Source organism: Brassica napus, chromosome C3 (genome assembly GCF_020379485.1).
Source record: "Brassica napus cultivar Da-Ae chromosome C3, Da-Ae, whole genome shotgun sequence".
NCBI lineage: Eukaryota > Viridiplantae > Streptophyta > Magnoliopsida > Brassicales > Brassicaceae > Brassica > Brassica napus.
In genome coordinates, this window is record NC_063446.1 from 22978925 (window position 1) to 23001847 (window position 22923).

The 22923-nt window shown below is 37.4% G+C and overlaps 5 protein-coding genes and 1 pseudogene across 20 annotated transcripts; 5 read left to right on the plus strand and 1 right to left on the minus strand.

The window, feature by feature from the left end:
• The first annotated feature begins 341 nt into the window (after positions 1 to 341).
• On the plus strand, positions 342 to 6299 carry LOC106388656. 15 transcript variants are annotated; one of them, XR_007320353.1, is made up of 5 exons: positions 342 to 4249; positions 4313 to 4564; positions 4645 to 4686; positions 4819 to 4865; positions 5716 to 6299. XR_007320353.1 is itself a non-coding variant. In XM_022699396.2 (5 exons), exons 2-5 carry the CDS (start codon positions 4504 to 4506, stop codon positions 5875 to 5877), a joined length of 270 nt encoding a protein of 89 aa, XP_022555117.1. In that variant the 5' UTR covers positions 3907 to 4249; positions 4313 to 4503; the 3' UTR covers positions 5878 to 6299. The 15 variants fall into 15 exon arrangements, 1 of the variants encoding a protein (XP_022555117.1); XR_002656962.2 differs by having other exon boundaries at positions 4313 to 4553; XM_022699396.2 differs by having other exon boundaries at positions 3907 to 4249; positions 4313 to 4522.
• Positions 6300 to 6413: 114 nt separating this feature from the next.
• Positions 6414 to 8085, minus strand: LOC106388655 (binding partner of ACD11 1). Of its 2 annotated transcripts, none has more exons than XM_013828777.3 (5): positions 7897 to 8085; positions 7466 to 7603; positions 7306 to 7384; positions 7139 to 7237; positions 6414 to 7060 (listed from the first exon to the last, which is right to left on the minus strand). In XM_013828777.3, the coding sequence occupies exons 2-5, from the start codon at positions 7579 to 7581 to the stop codon at positions 6596 to 6598; spliced, it is 759 nt and encodes a 252-aa protein (XP_013684231.1). In that variant the 5' UTR covers positions 7582 to 7603; positions 7897 to 8085; the 3' UTR covers positions 6414 to 6595. The 2 variants fall into 2 exon arrangements, with proteins under 2 accessions (XP_013684231.1, XP_013684232.1); XM_013828778.3 differs by having other exon boundaries at positions 7818 to 8040.
• A 2826-nt stretch (positions 8086 to 10911) lies between these two features.
• Positions 10912 to 11483, plus strand: LOC106384127 (annotated as a pseudogene).
• A 2317-nt stretch (positions 11484 to 13800) lies between these two features.
• Positions 13801 to 14520, plus strand: LOC125582978 (glutathione S-transferase T3-like). Its single transcript, XM_048749472.1, has one exon. The coding sequence runs from the start codon at positions 13801 to 13803 to the stop codon at positions 14518 to 14520; it is 720 nt and encodes a 239-aa protein (XP_048605429.1).
• Positions 14521 to 17595: 3075 nt separating this feature from the next.
• Positions 17596 to 18778, plus strand: LOC106388654. The gene is made up of 3 exons (XM_013828776.3): positions 17596 to 17836; positions 17941 to 18006; positions 18499 to 18778. The coding sequence occupies exons 1-3, from the start codon at positions 17789 to 17791 to the stop codon at positions 18544 to 18546; spliced, it is 162 nt and encodes a 53-aa protein (XP_013684230.2). The 5' UTR covers positions 17596 to 17788; the 3' UTR covers positions 18547 to 18778.
• A 1184-nt stretch (positions 18779 to 19962) lies between these two features.
• On the plus strand, positions 19963 to 22807 carry LOC106388653 (cystathionine gamma-synthase 1, chloroplastic). The gene is made up of 11 exons (XM_013828775.3): positions 19963 to 20528; positions 20602 to 20705; positions 20853 to 20926; positions 21038 to 21206; positions 21321 to 21380; positions 21467 to 21670; positions 21765 to 21851; positions 21934 to 22041; positions 22134 to 22229; positions 22315 to 22433; positions 22526 to 22807. Exons 1-11 carry the CDS (start codon positions 20036 to 20038, stop codon positions 22647 to 22649), a joined length of 1638 nt encoding a protein of 545 aa, XP_013684229.2. The 5' UTR covers positions 19963 to 20035; the 3' UTR covers positions 22650 to 22807.
• The last annotated feature ends 116 nt before the right edge of the window (positions 22808 to 22923 follow it).

A 22923-nucleotide genomic window follows, 5' to 3' on the forward strand; every position in this document is an offset into this window, starting at 1 on the left:
TGTCTACATATTAAAAGTTATAATACTTTAATAATCTCCTCGCCCCGCGCAGGACGCGGGTTATCACCTAGTATTTATTTATTTCAGTGAATGTAGTACTATTTCTATTGGCTCATCTCTATACCGTTACACGAAAATATCTAAATAAAGGAAGAAAGAATTTTACAGAATGACTTTCCATAATTAATGGTTAGAATTTAGAAATTTGAAGGTTACTATCCAAAACTTTTGCGAATTTTTTGGGTGGCCGAAGATAATTAGCTAACGAAGTTAACACCATTGGTTGACCATCAAATCAAGGTTACTATTTTTTACACACATATAAAGCTATAAATGTGTTAGGAAATGAACACACACGGATGCACTCCTCTCATATGATATTTTCCTTCAAACAACTTATAATTTGATATATTTCAAATTAAGTTGAGGGAAAATTAATCATTAAACATGGCAAAAATCTCCTTTGTACTTCTCGTCGTCGCCCTTATTGTCTTTCTATATGTATCTGAGGCTCATCGTTCGATAAATTCCAACGAACTAGTACTTGAAAACAACCTGAATAAAGCTAAGGGCTTGATCGAAGAAGACTTGAAGAAAAAGGAAAAGAACATTAAGAAGTTGGAAACCGATGTGAGTATATTAAGCAAATCTGAGATAATTCTGAAGGATCTCGAAGAAGCTTACAAAAATGGTAAGAGTATAGAGCCTTTCAGGAAAGATATCAAGAGACTCAACAAAGAGGTCAAGCAGGGGCCAGAGGAACTGAGATACGTAACCATAATTAAATGCATTTTGAAGGATTTGGGATTAAACGGAGGGGAATGTTAAAACAAGAATTAGGGTTTGATAATTGTTTCGATGCGTTTAAAGGAGGTTTCAAAATGCCCCATGGAGTTTGGCTTTACAAATGAGAGGAGTAAATAATTTGCTCAGAGTATTTATTTAGCTAATTGCTCAATTGAATAATAAATCAATTGTATTATTAAACGAAATACATTACATATAATCAATCTACTAGATAGTAACCCGCGCAAAGATGTCTATATTAATGTTGAAATTATATATTATGATTATGTATAACATAAGATATACTTTAAGCGATAGTTAGATAGAACTAAAGGTATGATTGTTATAAGGGGCGAAGCCAGAAACTTTTTTATAATGAGTTCACTAATATTAAAATTTAAAATATGGTGTTTGCAAGTTTGGGAAGAAGAAGTTTTGGAATTTTTTTTTTTTATATTTTGCCTATCACGTTGTAGTAGTTATGGACTTAAGGGATTAACACATAAAATCAAAAAAAAGTAGATTAATAACATATTATAAGCAAAACAATAATTGTGTGAAAAAAAAAAGTACAACTCCTTTAAATTCAGTAAACAAAGTTGTATAATAAAATAAATTGAAGGTTATTTGACCCTCTAAATTGTAAAGGTTGTTCTAGTTGCGACCAACACGTGAGATTTGCTGGTGGTTCGTTCCTGGAAGTTTCTTCTCATCTTCAAGGTCATCTAATGTAGAGCTCTCATGGCAGCGAAGGCGGTGAAACTCGCATGCTTATATTGCTTACTCGAGAAGACTAATACACTAAGCCGAGACGATTTACAGTGATTCAATTTCCTCGAAACAGAGACCACCTCATCGAGCAGTAACAAAACCAAATATGACACATTTGAGAAATAGTTTTCAACGTCCTCTTTCAGCAATGAGAGGCAGTTCTAAAGAACGTGAGTGCTCTGCTAAATGCATGAAAGCATGTACGGAGAAAAGGGTTCTTTCATTAACACTTGGCATCATACTAAAGTTTCATCGTTTTGTTGTCTCTACGGATCTGTCGATTTAATGGTGATAGATCAGATGGGTTATCGTTTTTAACAGAAACGTATAGAGGAATAATGAATATTTATTGATGCTATGATTATATTGAGAGGATTGATAAATCAACTAATCGAACTTGAAACTGAAGGTTTATCACGTAAAAGTGTTCGTCGAGAAAAATATAGATGATATAAAGTTCTTTTAAATGAATGTTAATGTGAACGCATTAAATTCACAGTTTTGGTGAGAAACGTTCTCTGCGTGACACGTAAGCGTTTTACTAGATAAAAGCTTCTCGTGAAGCCACGTCACCACATCACATTCCTTGCCAATAAATTTTTAAGGGAAGTTTTAAAAGTGCTTTTCCTTTAATATATAGGAGATATGTCTTATTAAAATAGAAATACACTTTAAAATTAACCCTTAGACTTACAAAATATTTACAACCCAATGCCACTGAAATAACCAAATAAACCTATTTTCAAGTAATTTTTGTCTTTTCCAAAATTAATGAAGTAATAACTACTCATAATTCTATGCTTTCTATGTCTTTTTCAAAATTAATAAAATATTTCCTAAATTAAATTTATCTTTTACCTTATCTATTTCATATTAATATTATAAACATTAATGAATACCAATAATATACACAAAATATTTATGTAACAATATAAGTTACATTTTGTCTCATTCTCCCCCACAATTCACGTTACTCTTCTTTTATTTTTGAACATTTTTTTCTTCTTTACCAATATAACTATATTACTACATACACCATTATACAAGTAATTATTTACCAACTTACCATGTATATAAAATAATTTTATTTGACATTATCATAAAATTTTGATCCAAAAAAAAAAAAATTGTATAGATGTATAGATCATATTCTAAAAATGGTGGTAATATAATTGACGGTTTACTAGACAAAATAAAATTAAACAATATAAACTATAAAATCATTATGCTTATAAATGTTATTCTTTCCGTTTCGTTATGTAAGTAGTTTTGCTTAAAACACGAATATTAAGAAACTTTAACATTTTCTAAAACAGCAATAAAAACGTTTTTTATTTATTGCATACATTTATTCTGTCTGCAACATTTAATTAGAGAGAGATTATTGCTAGTAATAAAATTAATAAAAGTTAATACCAACATTGTTAGTAATAAAATTAATAAAAGTTAATACCAACAATCACACGTTTGAGTTTTTAAGAAATTTTTTGCAACATTTTGGAGCCGAGTGAATAGGCCTGGGCATTTTACCCGGACCCGAAGACCCGAACCGGAACCGACCCGAAAATACAGGTTTGGGTCCGGGTCCGGGTCCATGCTAAGTACCTATTAGTGTTATAGTTAATATATCATTTATAAATAACATGTTAATTCATAATTGTTCATTTTCATACTTTTTATTTAAAAAATTTGTTTGCTATATCTTAGACATGGTTAGATTTTTTATATAATACCCAATATCATGATACGTTTTACGCTAAAATGCTAAAATATAAAATTAAGTACAAATATAATTTACATTTACATTTACATACACGACTACATTTACAAATATATCATTAAATACAAACATAAATTAAATACTCGCGCAGATCAAAGTCTAGTACTCCCTCTGTTTCTAAATGTAAGATGTTTTAAAGAATTTTAATGTTTCAATATATAAGATGTTTTCATTTTCCTAGGTAACTTTTACTTTATTAAAAACTGTGCAACCAATCATATTTAATAATCTATTTTGTAATTGGTTGAATATCATTAATTTATAGTTTTAATGTTGTTTTCTAGACAATTTTTTTTTTAATATGTGTATTTTTAACTGAATATTATATATTTAGAAACAGATGGAGTATCTATCTATCTATATAAATAAATGGGACTTTTCTCCCACCTCAGGCCGCCACGTCACCAAACAAGGATAGGCGTTTTTGGACACGTGGCCTCTTCTTTCTTCGTGTGTTCTCGACTTTTTTTTAGCGGCAAAGGAAAGTGGGCCATGGCCCGTAACGAGTGTTTAGTTGGCCGGAGGCCAAGATATGTCGTCACCAACAACAAAATTAAAGCAAAAAAAAACAAAAAAAAAAACAAAGCTTCACCCTTTACACTTCCACGATTCTTTTAATGCTTCCAAAACTCTACCATCAATTGTAACGCATGATTTAACTCTTCAAATTTTTTGTACCATATATTTATTGTTCAGATCTACTCTTCATCTCGACATAAATCTCTGCAAAATTACCTCTTACTCAAAGTTCCAATAGATAGACAGCAGCCGCTAGGGCTAGAAATCATGATAGGAATCACGAGTTTTCTTTTGTAATGGAGATTCGGTTGCGAAATTGAGAAATCTCTCAACGAAGCTGCACAATCTGATGACTGAGGAACTTTGAGATGGTGCGTCTAGACGACGATGATGGTAATGAGCTTTCCCTCATCTTGATTTGATCATTTGAATCTGACAAGAAACAACTTTCAACAGGAGCAAATCAAAACTTACATAGTGAAAACAGATTGGCTTTCACAGTAAGCATGTGGATTTCAGACATGTGGTAGAATTTTAGCTGTGGGAAATTCAATCGAAAAGATCAGATATCTAGAAAGTCCCCAAAGGCAGCTGTTGTCGCAGATTGTGAACTCATCTCTTATAAAAGCATACTTCCAACACATTCCATGTCCTTTTGTACCTTTGGTATCTTCCACCATAATTATTTGGTGATTGCGTATGTTTTTGGTATCAGTCACATGATTTTGCTTTTGTTTGTTTTCTTTCCAAAGTCTTTTGGTTACAAGTTTGGTGTGTTCTTATGGCAGGCTTTTTGATTCAAGAAGGAACAGAGACAATGCTTCTCCAAGGTTCCATCTTTGTTCATCGCCTTAACACTTTTAAACACATGCTGAAAGAGGGAGCTGTTTACAAGCTCAGTAGGTTTGATGTTACCTGATGAAGGTAACTGAACTGATACCATTTTATCTTTGCATAATCAGTGAATAAAACTGGTGTCTCAGACACTACTCTTATTGACTTTCAAGAGGTAAGAAACTATCTTTTACATTGCTTCTTCCATGTTCTTACTTACCCTCAAAATGATTTTAGGGAAACTCTATCCTCTAGCTTCATCAAGACCGTTTGAATCTACTGCTTGCTTTATAGCCAAAGAATATGATGTTAACAGAGAGCAAGTCTAGAAACTCATTAGGCAATATCTTGGGGTTGAGGATGCACCCAGTAAATCTTTTGTTTTTGTATTTTGATTGATATTCTTCAATAGATTTCTCTCGATGAACGAGCGCTCTTTAGGTGACGATGGAGAGGCTCATTCTACATAATGAGGCTTTATCTATTGTTTACTATCGCATTGAGTGGAATATGAGACATGCTCTGAAGCCTACATATGAAACTCTCTTTGAGATGTTAAAATACTCATCCTGGAGGGTTGCATTTTTTTGTCCATCCTATGTGTTCACCTTCATTAGTCATACTACAGATGTGGCTTAGTCCTGCTTCTTTAAAGCTTGATCAAATCACTTGGGATGATCATGATTGCTTGCTTGAGAAAACTGTTGCTAATGAGATATGTGAAAGTATTTTCTATTACAATAATATCCAAAACAACTTCGGTTTTTTATCTAACATTCTCTTATTTATAAAGCGGTGCAACAAATCAGCAACATCTTCGATCTTAAAAAATATTTGGAATAGGGCCTCTATGCTTTGGTTATTATCATCCATCTATTCATGGTTAGTTTTATACACATGTTTCTTTGATCGTCACCAGCTTATACCTACTGCAACTTTTGCATTACGTGTTTACCAATTCTTTCATATACTATGTACTTCTCCTTTTAACATACAGTCTAACATCTTATAATGCGTTTGGACAGGGCGGGGACAACAACCTAGGTGACGATACGCCAGGAGCCTCATGTGTGTCCTGCATCTGCTCAAAAAATCACAAGCTTTCTGCAACTGATCAGGCCACCGGCAGTGGTGTTTTGAAACCAAACCGCAATCTGCCTTGGTTGCATGCATCCCCAATGCTTTAAGCTAGTTTTATCTTCCTCTCTGGCTCCAGCTGATGATCCTCATCATCAGATTGATGATCCTCTTGCACGTTCATTAACGACATGATCTGTTCATCATGTAGTTTCCTCCTCCTATATAGACAACAAAATTTATGTACGACTTTAACTATGTATCAATGGAGAGAGAAAGTGAGAGATTAGAACCGTTGAAGAGATGATTAGGAGGACAAGAAGGGAGTTGATCATGACTACTGTCTTCATGGAGTTGTTGGAACATAAAACCATTTTGAGGAAACGCCATCTCCAATCTCAATCCTGCGGCTGCGTCCGTGGTCGGATCAAATACATACATGTATATTCAAATTACCTCCACCAATGATATAGTTCACTGATATATATATCTAGATTGTGAAGTTACTACCTAGTGATGATCAAATGCTTAATTTGCTGTTTTCAAATTTGGAAATTATTAACAAACAAATCTGGAGTCTCTTGTGGAGAATGAAAAGATCAAGTTAGGGAGGTTTCTAGGACCCATCTTTCTAATAAAAAATAAGTTTAGGCGGATATATATTTACTCATATATGTTCCCCTTCATGTATAAACTCTTACAATTTCTCATATAACATACAGGGAAAATCATGTAATGGTAGTAATTATACATTTATGTTCTTTTATTCCCAACATCTTCATGGCTTAAAAGTTTAAACTTTAGTTCATATTATGACACAATACATGATCAACTGCTCCCACCACCACCCATATGGGCCGCAGCTTTTGCAGCCCGGCCCAAAGCATCTGAGAACCATAAAGCCCCATTAGCGAAGTATCGACTGTTGACAACAGTGGTCGCGGCAGAAGCAGCCACTTTACCGGTAATGGTGGCTGCAGCCACAGCAGCCGTTCCCGTGACAAGAACCGCGGATTTTGTGAAATCCGAGAAATGATACTTGTCGTCCGCTGATCTCACGACTTCCATGCTCGACTGAATGTTCTGTGTGAGGCCAGTGTAACGACCGATCTCAGCCAATTTGTTGGCTACCAAGCTTGAGAATCCCTGAGACTCGTCCAAAGCTTTGGCTTTACCGATGGCATCTTTGCTTAGGACGTAGCCTTTAGATATCATTGTCTTGACGACTTGTTGAGCAATGGTTACTGCTTCTCCAGGCGATGAAGCAAATGCGTCCGCGTGGCTTTGAGTCACCTTTACAGTCACAAAAACAAAGAAACGTTTTGAATCTTTAAATGACAAAGTAATCTAAGTTGGTTCTGTTTTATTTACCGTTAAAGTATAATCTCCTTCTCGTGTGAGATTGTTAGATTCGTGTAGATAGACACCGTACATGGATATCCACACGGTTTGATCAACGATCGTAGCTCCCTGGGAACAACATTGATATCAATGCTCGGAGAGGGTCATTCTCAATCAGGGAAAAGCCAAGGACTTACGGTAAGTAACAAGGCCATATCTAGAGCATACGCATCTCTGAACGTTACATAAGCCGTTAACGCATCATCTCCTTGGCATCTGAAGTCAGTCCATGCAGAGACATTAAAACAAGAATCCAAGAAACTAGTAATAATATAGAGATAAATAATTGTCAATTACCCAGTGATCTCGACGAGCTCGACGATTCCACAATGAGAGAAGAAACTCTGAACATCTTTCTCAGTGGCTCGAGGAGACAAGTTGGTGACTTCAGCAACGTAACCACAGGGATACATCTCTAACACAAACCTCAGATACCTAAGTCAAAGAACAAACATAACACCAGATTCTTGGATCAAAATTCAAAGAATTATACAGATTCAAAGATACGAAACAAAAAGGGCCGGTTTTGTGTATATAAGCAGAGAAGAAACAGAGTAAGAAGAATAGATTGTGATTTGAAATGAGTGCATGGATGAAAGCAACAGGCTCAGATGGCCAATCGATCAAAGTAGTAATAAGTATTATTCACCCAAACAAATTGAAAATCAACGCACGAACAAATTGATATTAGTGGTGGATCAGAGTGATCCGACCCTTTAAAAGCTTACACTGATTACTGATTTTAAGGTAAAGATAGATAGATAGATCAGGAAAGTGTCAAGCGAATCAACCGAAAGAGACGGAGATGATGAAAGAAAGAACACAGAATTAGCGTGAAGACAGAGATAGATCGATAGAGAGAGAGAGAGAGAGAGTTGTTATGTTCATCTTACTTTTTTTTTTTCTTTGGCTTTGTCGGCTCGATATTGATGTTGTGGTCGAGGAAATTCTCACGCGCCGTTACGTCACCAACTTCTGAAATACTAGGGGAAATTTGTGCGTGAACAGCACGCTCATATCTTGCGGGTGTTAGTATTGACAAGTGTTGTGCTTTTAATTTACTGTTGTTTGGGCCTATTGGGTGCCTTGGATATCAATATTTGATTTAATGGGTTTTTGAAAGCCCAAACACACGAAATTATTAATTACGGACGAGTCCCTTCTCTAGGTATAAAAAACCCCTAAAACTGCATATCACTCTAACTTGGTAGACAATTTTTAATTAGCTCTCTCTTTCTTTCTTTTTTTGCTTTATCTCTTTGCTATGGTCATGGAACTATTTTGTTTGGGAATGGATATACTCACAGTTTTTAGCTTTATGCTTAATAGGCAGCGCTTGTTCGTTTTTTTTTTTGTAGTCAAAAGAGTTGATGTTGTTCTTATAGCTGTCATCTTGCTTGTTACTTAGGCTAAAAACTTGTACGTAGTTTTGAATTCTGTCCACAAGAAAGATGGGCGCGTATTGTGTGTTGCGATCTATCCTACAGAGTTTGAACTTGAGCGAATGAAAACATGAGGAATTCCATGGTCCTGCTATTCCTATTGGTGGTGGAGACAAAAAGAAGGAATATGAGGACGTCATCAATGAGAGAATACATGTGAATACGAAAAAAGTAAATTTAAGTAAGTTTGTTGACATTTTGGCTTTTCTTTGGCTTGGCCTATCTCACTCTTCATCACTCACGGCCAGCGTCTCTCTGTTTTGTTCACTCTCTTTGTTTTACTTTTCACTCACTCTCTGTTGTTACTTGTGTATCATCATAACACACAAGCACACTCATACTCTCTTACACATTTGGTTTCTTGTAGAGAGAAGAGAGTAAGCTTGTTGTCTACATCTTTCTTTCTCCAACTCTTTTTTTTATTAGACTTGGATACCTTTTACAACAACACACATACAAACTTATAGTAGTTTTACTCTAACTACTACACACATGCTTACTTGCAACTCTAGGCTCAATGATATGATCATGTACCAGTCAAACAAAGAAGATAATGAGAGCATGGATGATCCAGCTGATGGAGGAGCTCTAGCCATATCTGAAGGTCCTATGACTCGCGAGCCAGAAGCAAGCAACTCAAAGAAGCCATTGGAGGATTACTTAAGACATCACTGAAGCAAGAAGAGAGTCTTGGAAGAAGCTTGATCAACCAAGACACACTTTCCACAATTCAAGCCATCTCAGCTCCAAGATAGACATCAAATGAGCAAGTAACATATGTGTGCTCTTTTTCCCTATCTTTGGTTTTGTCCCACTGGGTTTTCCAAAGATAGACTTTTAATGAGGCCATATGTTACTTTCCTATCACTCATTTGATGATCTCAGTTCAAGACTTTATTTTAATTATTTATCTTTGTTGACATGAAGCATAATTAGACTGCTAGAGTTGAGAATTAAGCTGCCAGACTTGAAAACCCTTATAAGGTTTTATAAGGTTTTATAAGGTTTATTTTTAAGGCTCATTTAGAGACGAAGGAGCCTGTTCCTTGCCTTCTCTATAAATATGTGTCTGAAAACCCTAATAGAAGGATCCATCTTTTTATCAAAAACCTTTGTTTTCTCTTTTCTTCTTGCTTGTCGAGTTGATTGAGTGTTGGTGTGTAATATCCAACTTCTGGTGTGTAATATCCAGAGTCTAAGGGCTTCTTATTTGGTGTGTCATATCCAGATCAGTCGCCTAGGAGTATCAATAGATCATCCATCCCTCTTGTGTCACCATTCGATCCACAAACCTTGAGAACCTTGAGTCTTTTGATTCGTTTCTGCAAGGATTATCTCATCTGTTCCAGAGCATCATCCTAGGATCTCATTACTCAACAACTCCCACTTGCACCTTACTTCTAGGTATGTGGCTTACAAGCAACTTGCTTTAGCCACCAACACTCCTAACAACTATTACCAACTCAAACAACTCCACCTTAACTTAGTTAGCTTACCAACTAACTAGTTACTATTATTCTTCTTGTTGTGTAACTTCTAGTTACACAACCTAACTTACTTGGACTTCATGTTGTACATCTTCTTGTTCCTCCGTTTCTTGCATGCCAAGCTTTCTTCTTCTTCCTTGGGTGGTAAGCTATCTCTTGCTTCCACTTCTTCATTCTTTTAGAGGAATTAATCAAGGTTCAATCTCAACAAAGTTGTTAATCGGCCTATATGTCCATGGGGGGAGGGGACTACTATTACTAAATCTCACAGTTACTACTATTGCTCTGTTGTTTCAGGTACTACTTTGCTGTTGCGGAATGTGATTCTAGTGCTACTGCAAACTTGTTGTACAGTTCATGTGACGGAACTGAGTTAGTAAGATCCTCTATCAGGATCGATTTGAGATTTATTCCCGATAGACTTCATTCATCCACCTCGTGATATTGCCACCAAGGTTGCATTTGCTGCTGCTCTACTTTTTATCTTGTTGGTTTCATTGTGATCTATATAAGTTTTTTTCTTCTTAAAAAATGTATATAGGCACCAGCTAATTATCAAGCTTTGGATTTTCAAAGCCAAGCACTGTAGATGAGTAAGGTAACTGTTTCTTGGGATGAAGATGAGCCGCACCGCGTCAAGACCTTAAACCAAAAATTCAGCTCTGATCAGGTCTCTATGCTTTATATTTCTTTAATTTGTTTTTTTGTTATTTGGCTTAGAAGCATCTCTTATCTTATAAAGAAGCTGCAGCCGTTTATTGTGTTCTGAAACTGTTCATAAAATCTTCACAGATCATAGTTGGCAAACCTTGAGATGAAGGAGTTTTTAGCTTCTTATGAGAGTGAATCTGATGATGGTGATGATGAGAAGGAAAAAAAGAGAAAAGGCATACCGTGATTTGGTGGAATCTGGAGATTTTGAATCCGATGAAGAGGAGGAAGAGGAGAATGACTTGGATATGGTAGTACAGTTCAATACCGGGTTAGAAGATCTGAGTAACAAATTTCGTGAAAAGAAATAAAAGAAGTCAAAAACGGTCTGGGATGCACAACTAAGGAAGATGCGGGAGAAGAAGAGAGCTAGGAGGATGAAACAGAAGCATGATATGATGATGACAATAAGAAGAAGGAGAAGGGTTTAGAGAAGAAAGTAGCAGCGGTGGAAAGAAGAAACATAGCAGAACTAGAGTTGATAGGAGCTGATGAGAATGGTGGAGATGGTAGTAAAGGTCTAAAAAGCTATATAATATTATTAAAGGGAAAGGTAGAGAGATGACAGATGAGAAGATACTTTGGGCTGATCCTGATGACGATTCGAGATTCGCAGCTGCAATCTCTGATCATAAATATGCTCTAGACCCTACGAATCCATGGTTTAAAAGGTAAAAGTTGATGCATACTTTCAGATTTTTGTGTATTTGAGAATTGCCTAGTATATATATTTTTTACATGAATTTGTTTGACTCTTGGCAGGAGTTTGACTTATTTTAAGCAAATAGCTCAAAAGCAAAAAGAGGATCCAACGAGCCACGAACAAGTGAAAGCAAAGGAGACAAAGTCAAAAGAAGAGTTGTCACTAGGGATGATGGCATGTTGGCAACTAGGAAAAGGAGTTTTACCGAGTCGGCTACTGTTAAATCGTTGAGGCTCAAGCTACAGTAGAAGAAAGCAGAGCTGGCTCAGCTAATGAAGAAGAAAGCCAAAGCAAATTAATTACCTTTTTTCCTCCATATCAGTTTTGTTTCTTCTCCTTTTAGTTCACAAAGAGCACTTTTATATTGAAGAGCTTTTTCATTCACGCAAAAATCAAGAGCAACATTGGCGCTTTTTTATTAGTTTTCTTACTCAGATGTAAGAGCATGTACATTGAGGTATCATAAGAGGGTCATGGGCCTGGGTTCACAGGTTTTTAATTTGAAAAGAAAAAGAAAAATGGGTAATATTAAGTGAACCGGGCCGCTCTCGTGAACTTGTGTGAGACGAGTTCAACACACGTGGAGGCACTAGATTGGCTGGACGGAGTCGTGATGACGACGCGGAAAGGAGGTGTTTCGCGTTATTCTCCTCATTTCCTCTTCTCTCCCAAATAGCTAGGGTTTGCGACTCGAGAGGCGATTCTTGTAGCTAGGGCGATCGAGAGGTCTTTTGTCCATAAAATCGAGGAGGGAGTGTCTCTTGATCGATCTCAGGTCCGTTTTCGAGTAGAGTTACGTTGTTAGGGTTTGTTTATACGGGTTTCATCGATTCGATCTGAAGTTGAATTGGGGGTTTCTCCTCCAATAGAGTCTGGAGGAGAGATCGATTACGAAGTTTGTAGTTAATCGATCTGTTAGGGTTCCATCGAGTCTGAGATTTGAAATCGAGGGTTTATTTGTTAGGGTTCCATCGAGTCTGAGATTTCTTTGTTAGGGTTCGATCGAGTCTAAGATTTGAAATCGATTAGAGGGTTTTTTTATTTATGGTTGAATAGAGTCGATCTGAAATCGAATTGGGGGTTTATTTGTTTGGGTTCTTTGTTTGGGTTCGTTAAAGATTGGGTTGTGTTTCCGAGTAGATTTGAAATCGATTAGAGATTAGTGTTTCTCTGACTTAACTGTTTCTCTTAGTTAGTTTAATCATATTGGGTTGTGTTTCATTGTTTGGGTTCTGTTCTTTGTTTCTCTTACCGGTTCGTTTAATCATATTATTTTTAGTTAGTATGTTCTAATCATTTCTTCTTTCTGGTGCAGATGGATCCCGCAGAAGAAATAAGACATTCAAAGAAACAAAGGGAGTACTGCAACATGTTATGGTTCGTCCAGGATTCACAGTACGGGATTCCAAGAAGGTGTGCTTGCGGTGAGAAAATTATTGACGAGGTCCGGGGGAAGGAAGACTACGACAGTCATCCTGGAAAGCGCTACTTCACGTGCATCAACTATGAAGTAAGTTTTATTTTCTTAATTATGTTCTTAAAATAAAAATAACAGGAACTGTCTATAATATTTGTTTTCTGTTGTCAACAAGGATGATGGGTTGCAATATAGTCATCCTTGGGTGGTTGGTGTCCAGGAGGAGAACGAAAGGCTGAGGAAGCGTCTGAGGGATGCTGAGGAAGCGTCTGGAGGATGCTGAGGAGGAGATCAAGGGGGTGTGGAATCTCAAGTTCCAGATTCAGACCCTGCATGTAAGTCTATTTCCCTGTTATTTTAGAAGTAACCTTGTATGTAAGTCCTTAATGAGTAACTAACACTGTATTATTGTTGTTTCCATGTCCAGGAACAGGTAAGAAGCCTCACTGTCCAGGTCGGTACCCTGGAGAAGGTGTGCTTCGACTGAAAATCAGAGGTAAATGTTTAAAACCCATCTTATGTTGTGATGTATTATCTTGTTTGGTTCCTCTGATTGTATTAATTATCTAAACTAGACCTAGAGCGAAAAGTACAGTTGAATTAAAGATGTGTTGGTTGGTTGCTTGCTCTTAATGTTTGAAGTAGTTGATTGTATTAAGTAGTCGATTTGATGTGTCATTACTTCTTTCTGTGAAGTAGTTGCTTGCTCTATTAGCTTTTATATTCAATGTTTGGCGGGTAGAATTTAATTTTTCGCTTCTATCTAAGCTAAAACTAGTTTAAATAGAGAACCAAAACCCCGTTAACTTAATCGAATCATCCTAAACTCTCCCGGGTTAGTTTCGCTACTCTGTTCGCAGAGCAGTCCAGCAATGGAATGTGAGTATGCTGAGGCTATAGCGAACTCTCCCGGGTTAGTGAAACCGGTTTCAAAGAGAAAGTGGTCAACAAAAGAGGACCTTGTGCTCATCAGTGGTTGGCTGAACACGAGCAAGGACCCTATTGTCAGTAACGAGCAGAAGGTTACTTCCTTTTGGAAGAGAATTGAGGCGTATGTTAATTGTAGCCCTCTGCTCACTGGCTGCGTTCCTAGAGAATGGAGTCAGTGTACGCAGAGGTGGGGAAGGGTGAACGAGCAGGTCTGCAAGTTTGTGGGAAGTTATGAAGCGGCAATGAAGCACCAATCAAGTGGTCAAAATGAGGATGATGTCATGAAGGCTGCTCATGAGATCTTCTTCAATGATTATCAAGCGAAGTTCACCATGGAACACTGTTGGAGGGAACTGAGACATGATCAGAAGTGGAAGTCAGTTTTTAAGTCAATAGATGGCGCCAAGGAGAAAAGGAAGGAAGCTGAGGAGGTGATACCTGAGGACGAGGTTAGACCGCCTGGTGTTAAGGCTTCCAAAGCAGCCAAACGCAAGAGGCACGGTCATGAAGCTGCTTTCGATCAAATTGAGAGTATCTTGGCTGAGAGAAAGAAATTTTCTCAGCAGAAACTCCTAGATCGTCTCCTTGCCAAAAAAGAAACTGATCTATCTCCTAACGAAATCACCCTCAAAAACAAACTCATTTATGAACTCCTTGATTGAATTGGTTAACTTGCTTGCTGGAATCTCTGTTTTTTCTTTTGTTGAACTCAATATGTTTAGTTATTAACTTTGAGGTTGCCTTTTTCTTTTGCAGGTTGCTATGTCACGGGTTGCTATGTCTGTTGCTGGTTTAATAAGTCTGTTGTTGCTTTATTTGTACGGGATCAGTGTAGTATTTTGTTAGTTTCTACACTGATGTTGCTTTATGATGAACGGATGCAGTGGAGTCTTTCTCACACTGCTACTATGTCCTTTTGTTTCACGGGTTGTACTATGTTTCGACACTAGTTTATTTAAGTCACGGGTCATGTAACAAAGGGTCATGTAACAAAGAAGCATATATAAATATGCTCTTGATGTATGTTTCTAAATCAGAACTCAACTACTTCTCTTTCTGTCTCTGTCTTTGAATTTCAAAATTTCAAGAACACAACTTCTGAAACACTTGATCAACTACTTCTCTTCCTTGATGTCTTTCTGAAACACTTGAACAACTACAAACGAAGAGGACAACTACGCTTCTACTGCCTCACCCAACCGAGAACAACACAACCAACGTAAGCTCTTCATTACATTATAATACTTACGTTAAACGAGATCTACATGATCAGAAGTGGAACAATACTAGATTGTGAATACAAATTATAATGATGATCAATCATATTGATGGTCCAATACAAGGCTAATATCCAACTTAGGCAATGTTAATTTAAAATTGATAAAATTCATAAATTATAAATTTTTAATTTGTTATATTTTGGACTAGAGAATAAAATTGATAATTTGTTATATTTTGGACTAGAGAATAAAATTGATAATTTGTTGTATTTTGGAGTAGAGAATAAAATTGATAATTTTTATTTTTTTGAAAAAAAGGAAGAATGTCAAGCTCCTCAAATGATGAAGTATATGAAGTTTTTGAAGAAATGGTGGACCAACAAATCGATGATTTCATCGACTCTGTTCTAACCAAAGAGCCGAAGAGACGAGTATACATCGAAAGAGATCGGGAACAAGGACACAATCAACTATGGCATGATTACTTCAGTGAAAACCCTACATACACACACGACATATTTAGGCGGCGTTTTCGAATGAACAAGTCTTTGTTCCTTCGCATTGTCGAACGCCTAGGTAATGAAATTCCATACTTTCAGCAACGAAGAAATGGTCATGGAAGGAACGACCTCTCTACACTTCAAAAATGCACTTCAGCCATACGATCGTTGGCATACGGTCAAGCGGGAGATGTCAATGACGAATATCTCCGACTTGCGGCAAGTACTGCAATTTTATGTTTGGAGAATTTTGCGGAAGCGATAATACAATTGTTTGGAGATGAGTATCTAAGAAGACGTACAACAGAAGATCTTCAAAGACTATTTGACGTTGGAGAGGCACGCGGGTTTCCGGGGATGATAGGCAGCATCGATTGTATGCATTGGGAGTGGAAAAACTGCCCTACGGCTTGGAAATGTCAGTTCACACGTGGTTCAGGAAAGCCGACAATTGTCTTAGAAGCTGTGGCATCACAAGATCTTTGGATATGACACTCATTTTTCGGATTACCAGGTACCCTAAACGATATCAATGTTCTTGATCGGTCACCAGTTTTTGATGACATTTTACAAGGTCGAGCACCTAAAGTGAAGTTCAAGGTCAACAACCACACTTATCATATGACCTACTATCTTACCGACGGAATTTATCCTAATTGGGCAACATTTATCCAATCCATCCCGCTTCCTCAAGGTCCTGAAGCCCAAAAATTTGCAGAAAAGCAAGAATCCGTCAGAAAAGATGTCGAACGGGCATTTGGAGTCTTGCAATCGAGGTTTGCAATTGTAAAAAACCCTGCTCTAAAATGGTACAAGGAAAAGATAGGAAAGATAATGAGAACGTGTGTCATATTGTACAATATGATAGTAGAGGACGAACGACACGGATACACTCTAGTTGATACATCTGAGTTCGAGTCAAGAGAATCTAGCCGAAGTGCCAAGGTGAAAACGAGAGAAAGTGTGAATGTCGATATGCTTAACATTCGCAATCAAATTCGGGATCCAGGCGTACATGAGCGTTTGAAAGCTGATTTAGTTGAAAATGTCTGGGAAAAATTTGGTAATCGTGATGAATAATCTTTGTATGTTCATGATTTTTCAATGTATTGAATAAAAACTTTTCATAAATAATGTAAAATATTTAGTAAGTTTCTTTAAAAAAAATAAAATTTTTTAAATGAAAAATTATTTCTTTTTTTTAAAAAAAAATATTATTTTATTCTTATGAACCCGGATTTGAAGTTCATTGATGGAGAAGCACAATTGAGCCGGGTTCAACACTGTTCACAGGCCCACAATTAAATACATAAAAAATACATATGAACCCCAATAGGGGTTCATTGATGTACATGCTCTAACCATATTAAAAAAAAAGGAAGAATCACACTTTTTAACTTATTTGTCAAAACCGAAACTATAGCAACAAGTAGGGCTGGGATTTCGGATATTCGGTTCGGGTTCGGATAGGAACCGATCGGGTCCGGATTTTTCGGATAAATGAATTCTATACCCAATGAGTACTTAGTAGATTTCGGTTCGGATTTCGGATCGGGTACTACCGGTTTCGGGTCGGTTCCGGATACCCGTTTCTTATGTGAATTATATAAATATTTGCAAAATAAAATAATTATATACCAGTTTTTTATTTTTTTATTTTATTTTTTTAAGAAAAGTAAATAGAAATCGTATATATATTAGTAACATGTATTAAATACAACAAAGTTGAACTAGTCTAGTGGTATAACAGTTGTTGCTGTGCCTATCCAACCCGGGTTCGACCCTCAGAAGATACAAATCTATGTTTTTTAAACATAGAATTCGGGTTAAACGGGTACCCGTTCGGTTTCGGGTAAAAACCGAAACCGAACCGATACCCATGGATAATTAACACTAATATCCATCGGATAAATTGTCTAGGACCGAAACCGAACCGAACTGGTCCATTTCGGATCGGTTCCGGTTCGGGTATTCGGTTATGGATAAAAATCCCAGGCCTAGCAACAAGGCTCTCAATATAGGCTTTATGTATTCCATTGGTTAGGCCCACTTAGAGCCCAATGGTTATCTTTTAGAGAAGACGGAGACAGAGACAAAGGGAACAACACACTGTTCTTTCATTCCATTCCTCGCGAATCTGAGATTTCGGAAGTTTCGATCGATTTGGGGGTTTAGGGTTTTTTTCTCTGCTAAGACTAAGAGTCTGATCAATGACGCCGCCTCCAGGTCTTTACTCCGGTACCAGCACTCTTGCTCTGGTAACAATCCCTTTCTCTCTCTCTCTCGATCTGTATCTTTGACTCTCGTCTTTGAGCTGTAGAGTTTTGAGTTCCCTCATCTATCTTTTATAATCGATCATCAGGTGGCCCGTGCTTCAGCTTTCGGGCTGGGTCTCATCTACGGGAACGTCAAGCTCAAGGCTTTGAAGGTACAGTTGAAGATTCTGGCTTTTCAATTGATCGGATCATATATAATAGCTTCACTTATACTTTGAAAGTTTTTGATTGTTTTTTTCATTGTATAGTCTGTCTAAATAGAAGCATGGATTTTGTTTGGGTTATCTGTTTCCGAACTATCTAAGTCCAATGATTAAGCTGAGTAATGCATCTCATGTTCCATTGATTGATCATATGCTACTATATCTTTACTCTTAGTGTTCTTATGGATTGAACTTCGTTTATTACTGCAAATGCAAATGTAAGCAGTTACCTTTTTGAAGAATAAATTGATGAGTGTAGTAGGTCTGGTTTCAAAATCCTTATTAATTAGAGACCAATCAATTTCTCCAACTTTATCTGTGGACTTTTGATATTTAATTTAAGCCTACAAGATCTCTTGTGTTCATAGTTGTATCTCTTACTATGATGTCAATTTTCTTGAGTGGTATTAAGTATTAGCCAATGCTTTTTATCATATGCAGATTAAGAAGAACTCACAGATTAAAGCAGAAGCCAAGGCTCATCACTAAGCACCAAACATCTTTCTCTCCATTCAAAATAAGAAGATGAAGCCCAAGTGACTCTCCTCTCCAAATGTTTGTTGTTTCTTCATAAGCTATATCTCCTTCAGTTACATTTTTCGGTTTTTTTTTTATCGAGGAACATAACATTTTGTCTGCAAAACAATCATAATACCATTTTGGTTTGAAGCCGGAGTTCCTTTTTGGTGCTTTGCTATTTTAATAAACACCATTTTAACAAGATTGGTTATATAACCTATTGCGCTTTGCTATTCAAGAAAACCGAGGCATTCATAAACTTCTTACTTTTACTAGATGGTCTTCCTTCATGTCATGTCTTCCGTGAGATGGACAAACTTTACTGAACCCGTTGAAGCATAAGATATGGAAGCTAACATATACTCCAATTTTGCGACTCCTAACTTTTAAAACTTCATAAAAGTACATCATCTTCAGTCATTTGCAGGATATGTAACGTTTTCATTCTCTCAGTTATGTTCCTCAAGTCTCTGGACCTAAAATCGAAAATAAGAAAGTAAAAAAAATCAAAGTGGGTTGTGACTTAAGAGACCACTTGATCAAACTTTCAGAGAAAAAAAAAAACAAAAAACAAAAAGAAAACGACTACTTTATCAAATGGAAGTGGTGATCATAATGGACAATTTAGACTGCGTTGATCATATTGTCCACCCTAAATCATATGGTTGGATAATTCAAAAATCAAACGTGTGAAGACGATTGTTTTGTTTTCCTTTCGAATTGAGGTGCAATTGAAATTGTTATATGATGTTTTATCCCAAAGAATACCCATCCTAAGCAAATGTGTGGTTTTTACTTGTATGTCTTTTGGAAACCTAAATCAAAATGTGACTCGAAGGCCAAAATAATAATACACAGAGAGTACCTATCATTCAACGGTCAACACTATAGTTAATAGACTTTAGTGGACCACCTGGTTTTCATTTAATTCCATTGTTAGTGCTTTCTTCATTGGATGGAGGATAACTTAAACGAATGATTTTATAGGCTTTTCAGATATATAATGATATTTGTCATTTAAAAAAAAAAAACTTATGTGGTCCATTTGCTATCAATTCAACTAGAGGTGTAAGCCCTTGTACAGGAAATTGGATTGAAATTATTAGAATTTACAAAAATCAAATGTTTACACCATTGATCATTCAGACCTCATTCTAAAATTCTAATAAATAAGTTTGCACGGTAATTATCCTCTGTAAAAATAGATAAATGGATAATGCCTGCAACAACCAAAACGTGTTCTGTTTTTGTAAAATTAGAAATAATCAAAAGAAAATCTAGTACGACTATTAAAAATGATGTTTAATTTGAAATTTTGTTAAAAGTTAATCTAAAGTGACGGAAACGCAAAACGACAAGCAGATTGGCTTCTTAAACCACCCCCCCCCCCCCCCCCCCCCGACGCCCCTCACACGAACCTAACCGAACCCCTTAGAGAGAGAGAGAGAGAGAAGAGAGAATGGCCGTCTCGTCGTTCCAGTGCCCTACGATCTTCTCCATCCCCAGCTTCCAATGCCGTTCCGATCCAGATCTCGCCGGCTCCCCCATCGGAGGATCATCTCGCCGCCGTTTCAACGCCACCGCCGGTATGTCGTCGCCGTTCACCTGCGGCGGTCGCATGTCCTCAACGATCTTGAGGTTTCCTCCCAATTTCGTCCGCCAGCTGAGCATCAAAGCCCGCAGAAACTGCAGCAACATCGGCGTCGCGCAGATCGTGGCTGCTAAGTGGTCCAACAACCCCGCCTCCGGGTTACCACCGGCGGCGGCGGCGGCAGCATCGTCTGCTTCCGCCGCCGCCTCAGCCCCTGCGGCTGCCGTTCCTCCCGTGGCGCTGAATGGCGTTGACGAGGAGGTTGCGGCGGCCGAGGGGATTAGGGAGATAGGTAGTGTACAGTTGAAGGATTCGATACCCTCATTTTTGAGCTCCGATGGGAGCCTCGCTGTTCATGCTGGTACGGATCCATGTCACTCCTTTTCGTTCTGCAATCATTTCATGTTTGATAATTTTGGTTTATGTTATGATAGGTGAAAGATTAGGTCGTGGTATAGTCACCGATGCTATTACCACTCCTGTGGTCAACACGTCTGCCTACCATTTCAAGAACACTGCTGAGCTTCTTGACTTCAAGGTTCCTTTCATGTCCTTGATCAAGTCTGTTGCTTTATTAATCTATTATGTTTATGTTGGTGTCTCCTGGAATATATAGTAACTTAATAGCGAAAAAATCTTTCTTGACAAGATCATTGACTTTTTTTTTTTCTTTCAATTATTGTAGGAGAAACGGAGTGTCAGTTTCGAGTATGGTCGTTATGGAAACCCTACCACTATCGTTCTTGAGGATAAGATAAGGTTTTTATATTGTTCTAATCTCTTTTAACACTTGGATCTTTTTTATTTTTTTTTGTTTTCTCCCCAGGAATGCGATGTATGATTGCTTTTGATTAATGTATTTTTGTGCAGTGCACTTGAAGGTGCTGAATCAACCTTGGTTATGGCTTCTGGGATGTGTGCGAGCACTGTTATGATTTTGGCTTTGGTTCCTGCTGGTGGCCACATTGTGACTACTACAGATTGTTACAGGAAGACTAGAATCTTCATGGAGACTTTTCTTCCCAAGATGGGGATCTCTGTAAGAACCCACAGAAACCCAGTTTTTTAATTACAGTGTCAATTCTAGTTTCTCTGATTCCTGAAAGATATAGAATTTCAACTTGAATGATTAACCATCCTGTTTTATGTCCAGGTCACTGTGATTGATCCTGCTGATATCGCGGGTCTTGAAGCTGCTGTGAATAAGTACCAAGTCAGTTCTCTTACACTTGTTGTACTTTCTTAGAGTTGAAATCAAAAGAGTGTATGTCTGACAGCTTCGTTCTACTGGTCTGACAGGTTTCTCTGTTCTTCACTGAGTCACCGACAAACCCATTCCTTAGGTGTGTCGACATTGAGCTAGTTTCAGAAATATGCCACAAAAGGGGAACTCTTGTTTGCATCGATGGCACCTTTGCAACACCTCTGAATCAGAAAGCCCTTGCTTTTGGTGCTGATCTTGTCGTGCACTCTCTTACAAAGTACATCGGAGGACACAATGATGTGAGTGTACAAACTGTTGCAAGACATAAATAGATTAAGAGCTCTCTTTGGCTGTACACTTTGTTAACAAAGACTGTTTCTCTCCTTGACTTAGGTTCTTGGTGGATGCATCTGTGGCCCACTGAAGGTGGTTTCAGAAATTCGCAATCTGCATCATGTGATGGGAGGCACACTTAACCCGGTGAAACACCTGAACCTCTCTTGAATTTCTCTTATTCATGCACTTTATATCATGAATCTCACAAGATCCGTGTGTTAAACAGAACGCAGCGTACCTAATCATCCGAGGCATGAAGACAATGCATCTTCGTGTACAGCAACAGAATTCAACTGCCTCAAGGATGGCCGAAATTTTAGAGGCACATCCTAAGGTATATGCAATAACTCTTTCTGTGTTCTTACCCCTTTTTCCAGTAAATTTGACGTGACACTGTAAAAAATGGATGCATTTTGGTTATTGCAGGTGAGTCATGTATACTATCCAGGCCTTGCAAATCATCCCGAGCATCACATTGCCAAGCGACAAATGACTGGTTTTGGAGGTGTAGTCAGTTTCGAGGTAAACGATCAATCACACTCTACTCTAACTAAATAGAAGAATGATCCTCTAAATGGAACGGTGATATTATATCTTTGTATGGTAGATTGATGGAGACATTGAAAGAACGATAAAGTTTGTGGACTCTCTCAAGATTCCTTACATCGCACCATCTTTTGGTGGCTGCGAAAGCATCGTGGACCAACCGGCCATCATGTCTTACTGGTATGCATATGCTTCAATGTCTTTTTTGACGAAATCTATCAATCTTGTGGTTTTACTAATTCATCTTGTGGTGTTTGATTTTTATATGATAGGGATCTGGCACCGGAGGAGAGGCTAAAGTATGGAATCAAAGACAATTTGGTACGTTTCAGCTTTGGAGTTGAAGACTTTGAAGATGTCAAAGCTGACGTTCTTCAAGCTCTCGAAGCCATCTGAAATTCCAATTATTTCACCCATTAGAAATGTTGTCGTTTAAGTGATGCTTTGTCTTCTCTGTTTCCTTGCTTTTTTTTATCTCTTCCTGTTTTCAGCAATCACGGTAATACTGTTCCGCCACATTCACCGTTCTCGTAATAATGGTAAAACTGTTTATATTTTGTTGGGCTTAAACACATTGTATTTGTTTGTTTAAGAAACAAATTTATCGAAGGTTAAATAAATTTGGAGGCTGCAGTTGAGTGACCAATGTGACCATAGCTTTGTGGTAGGT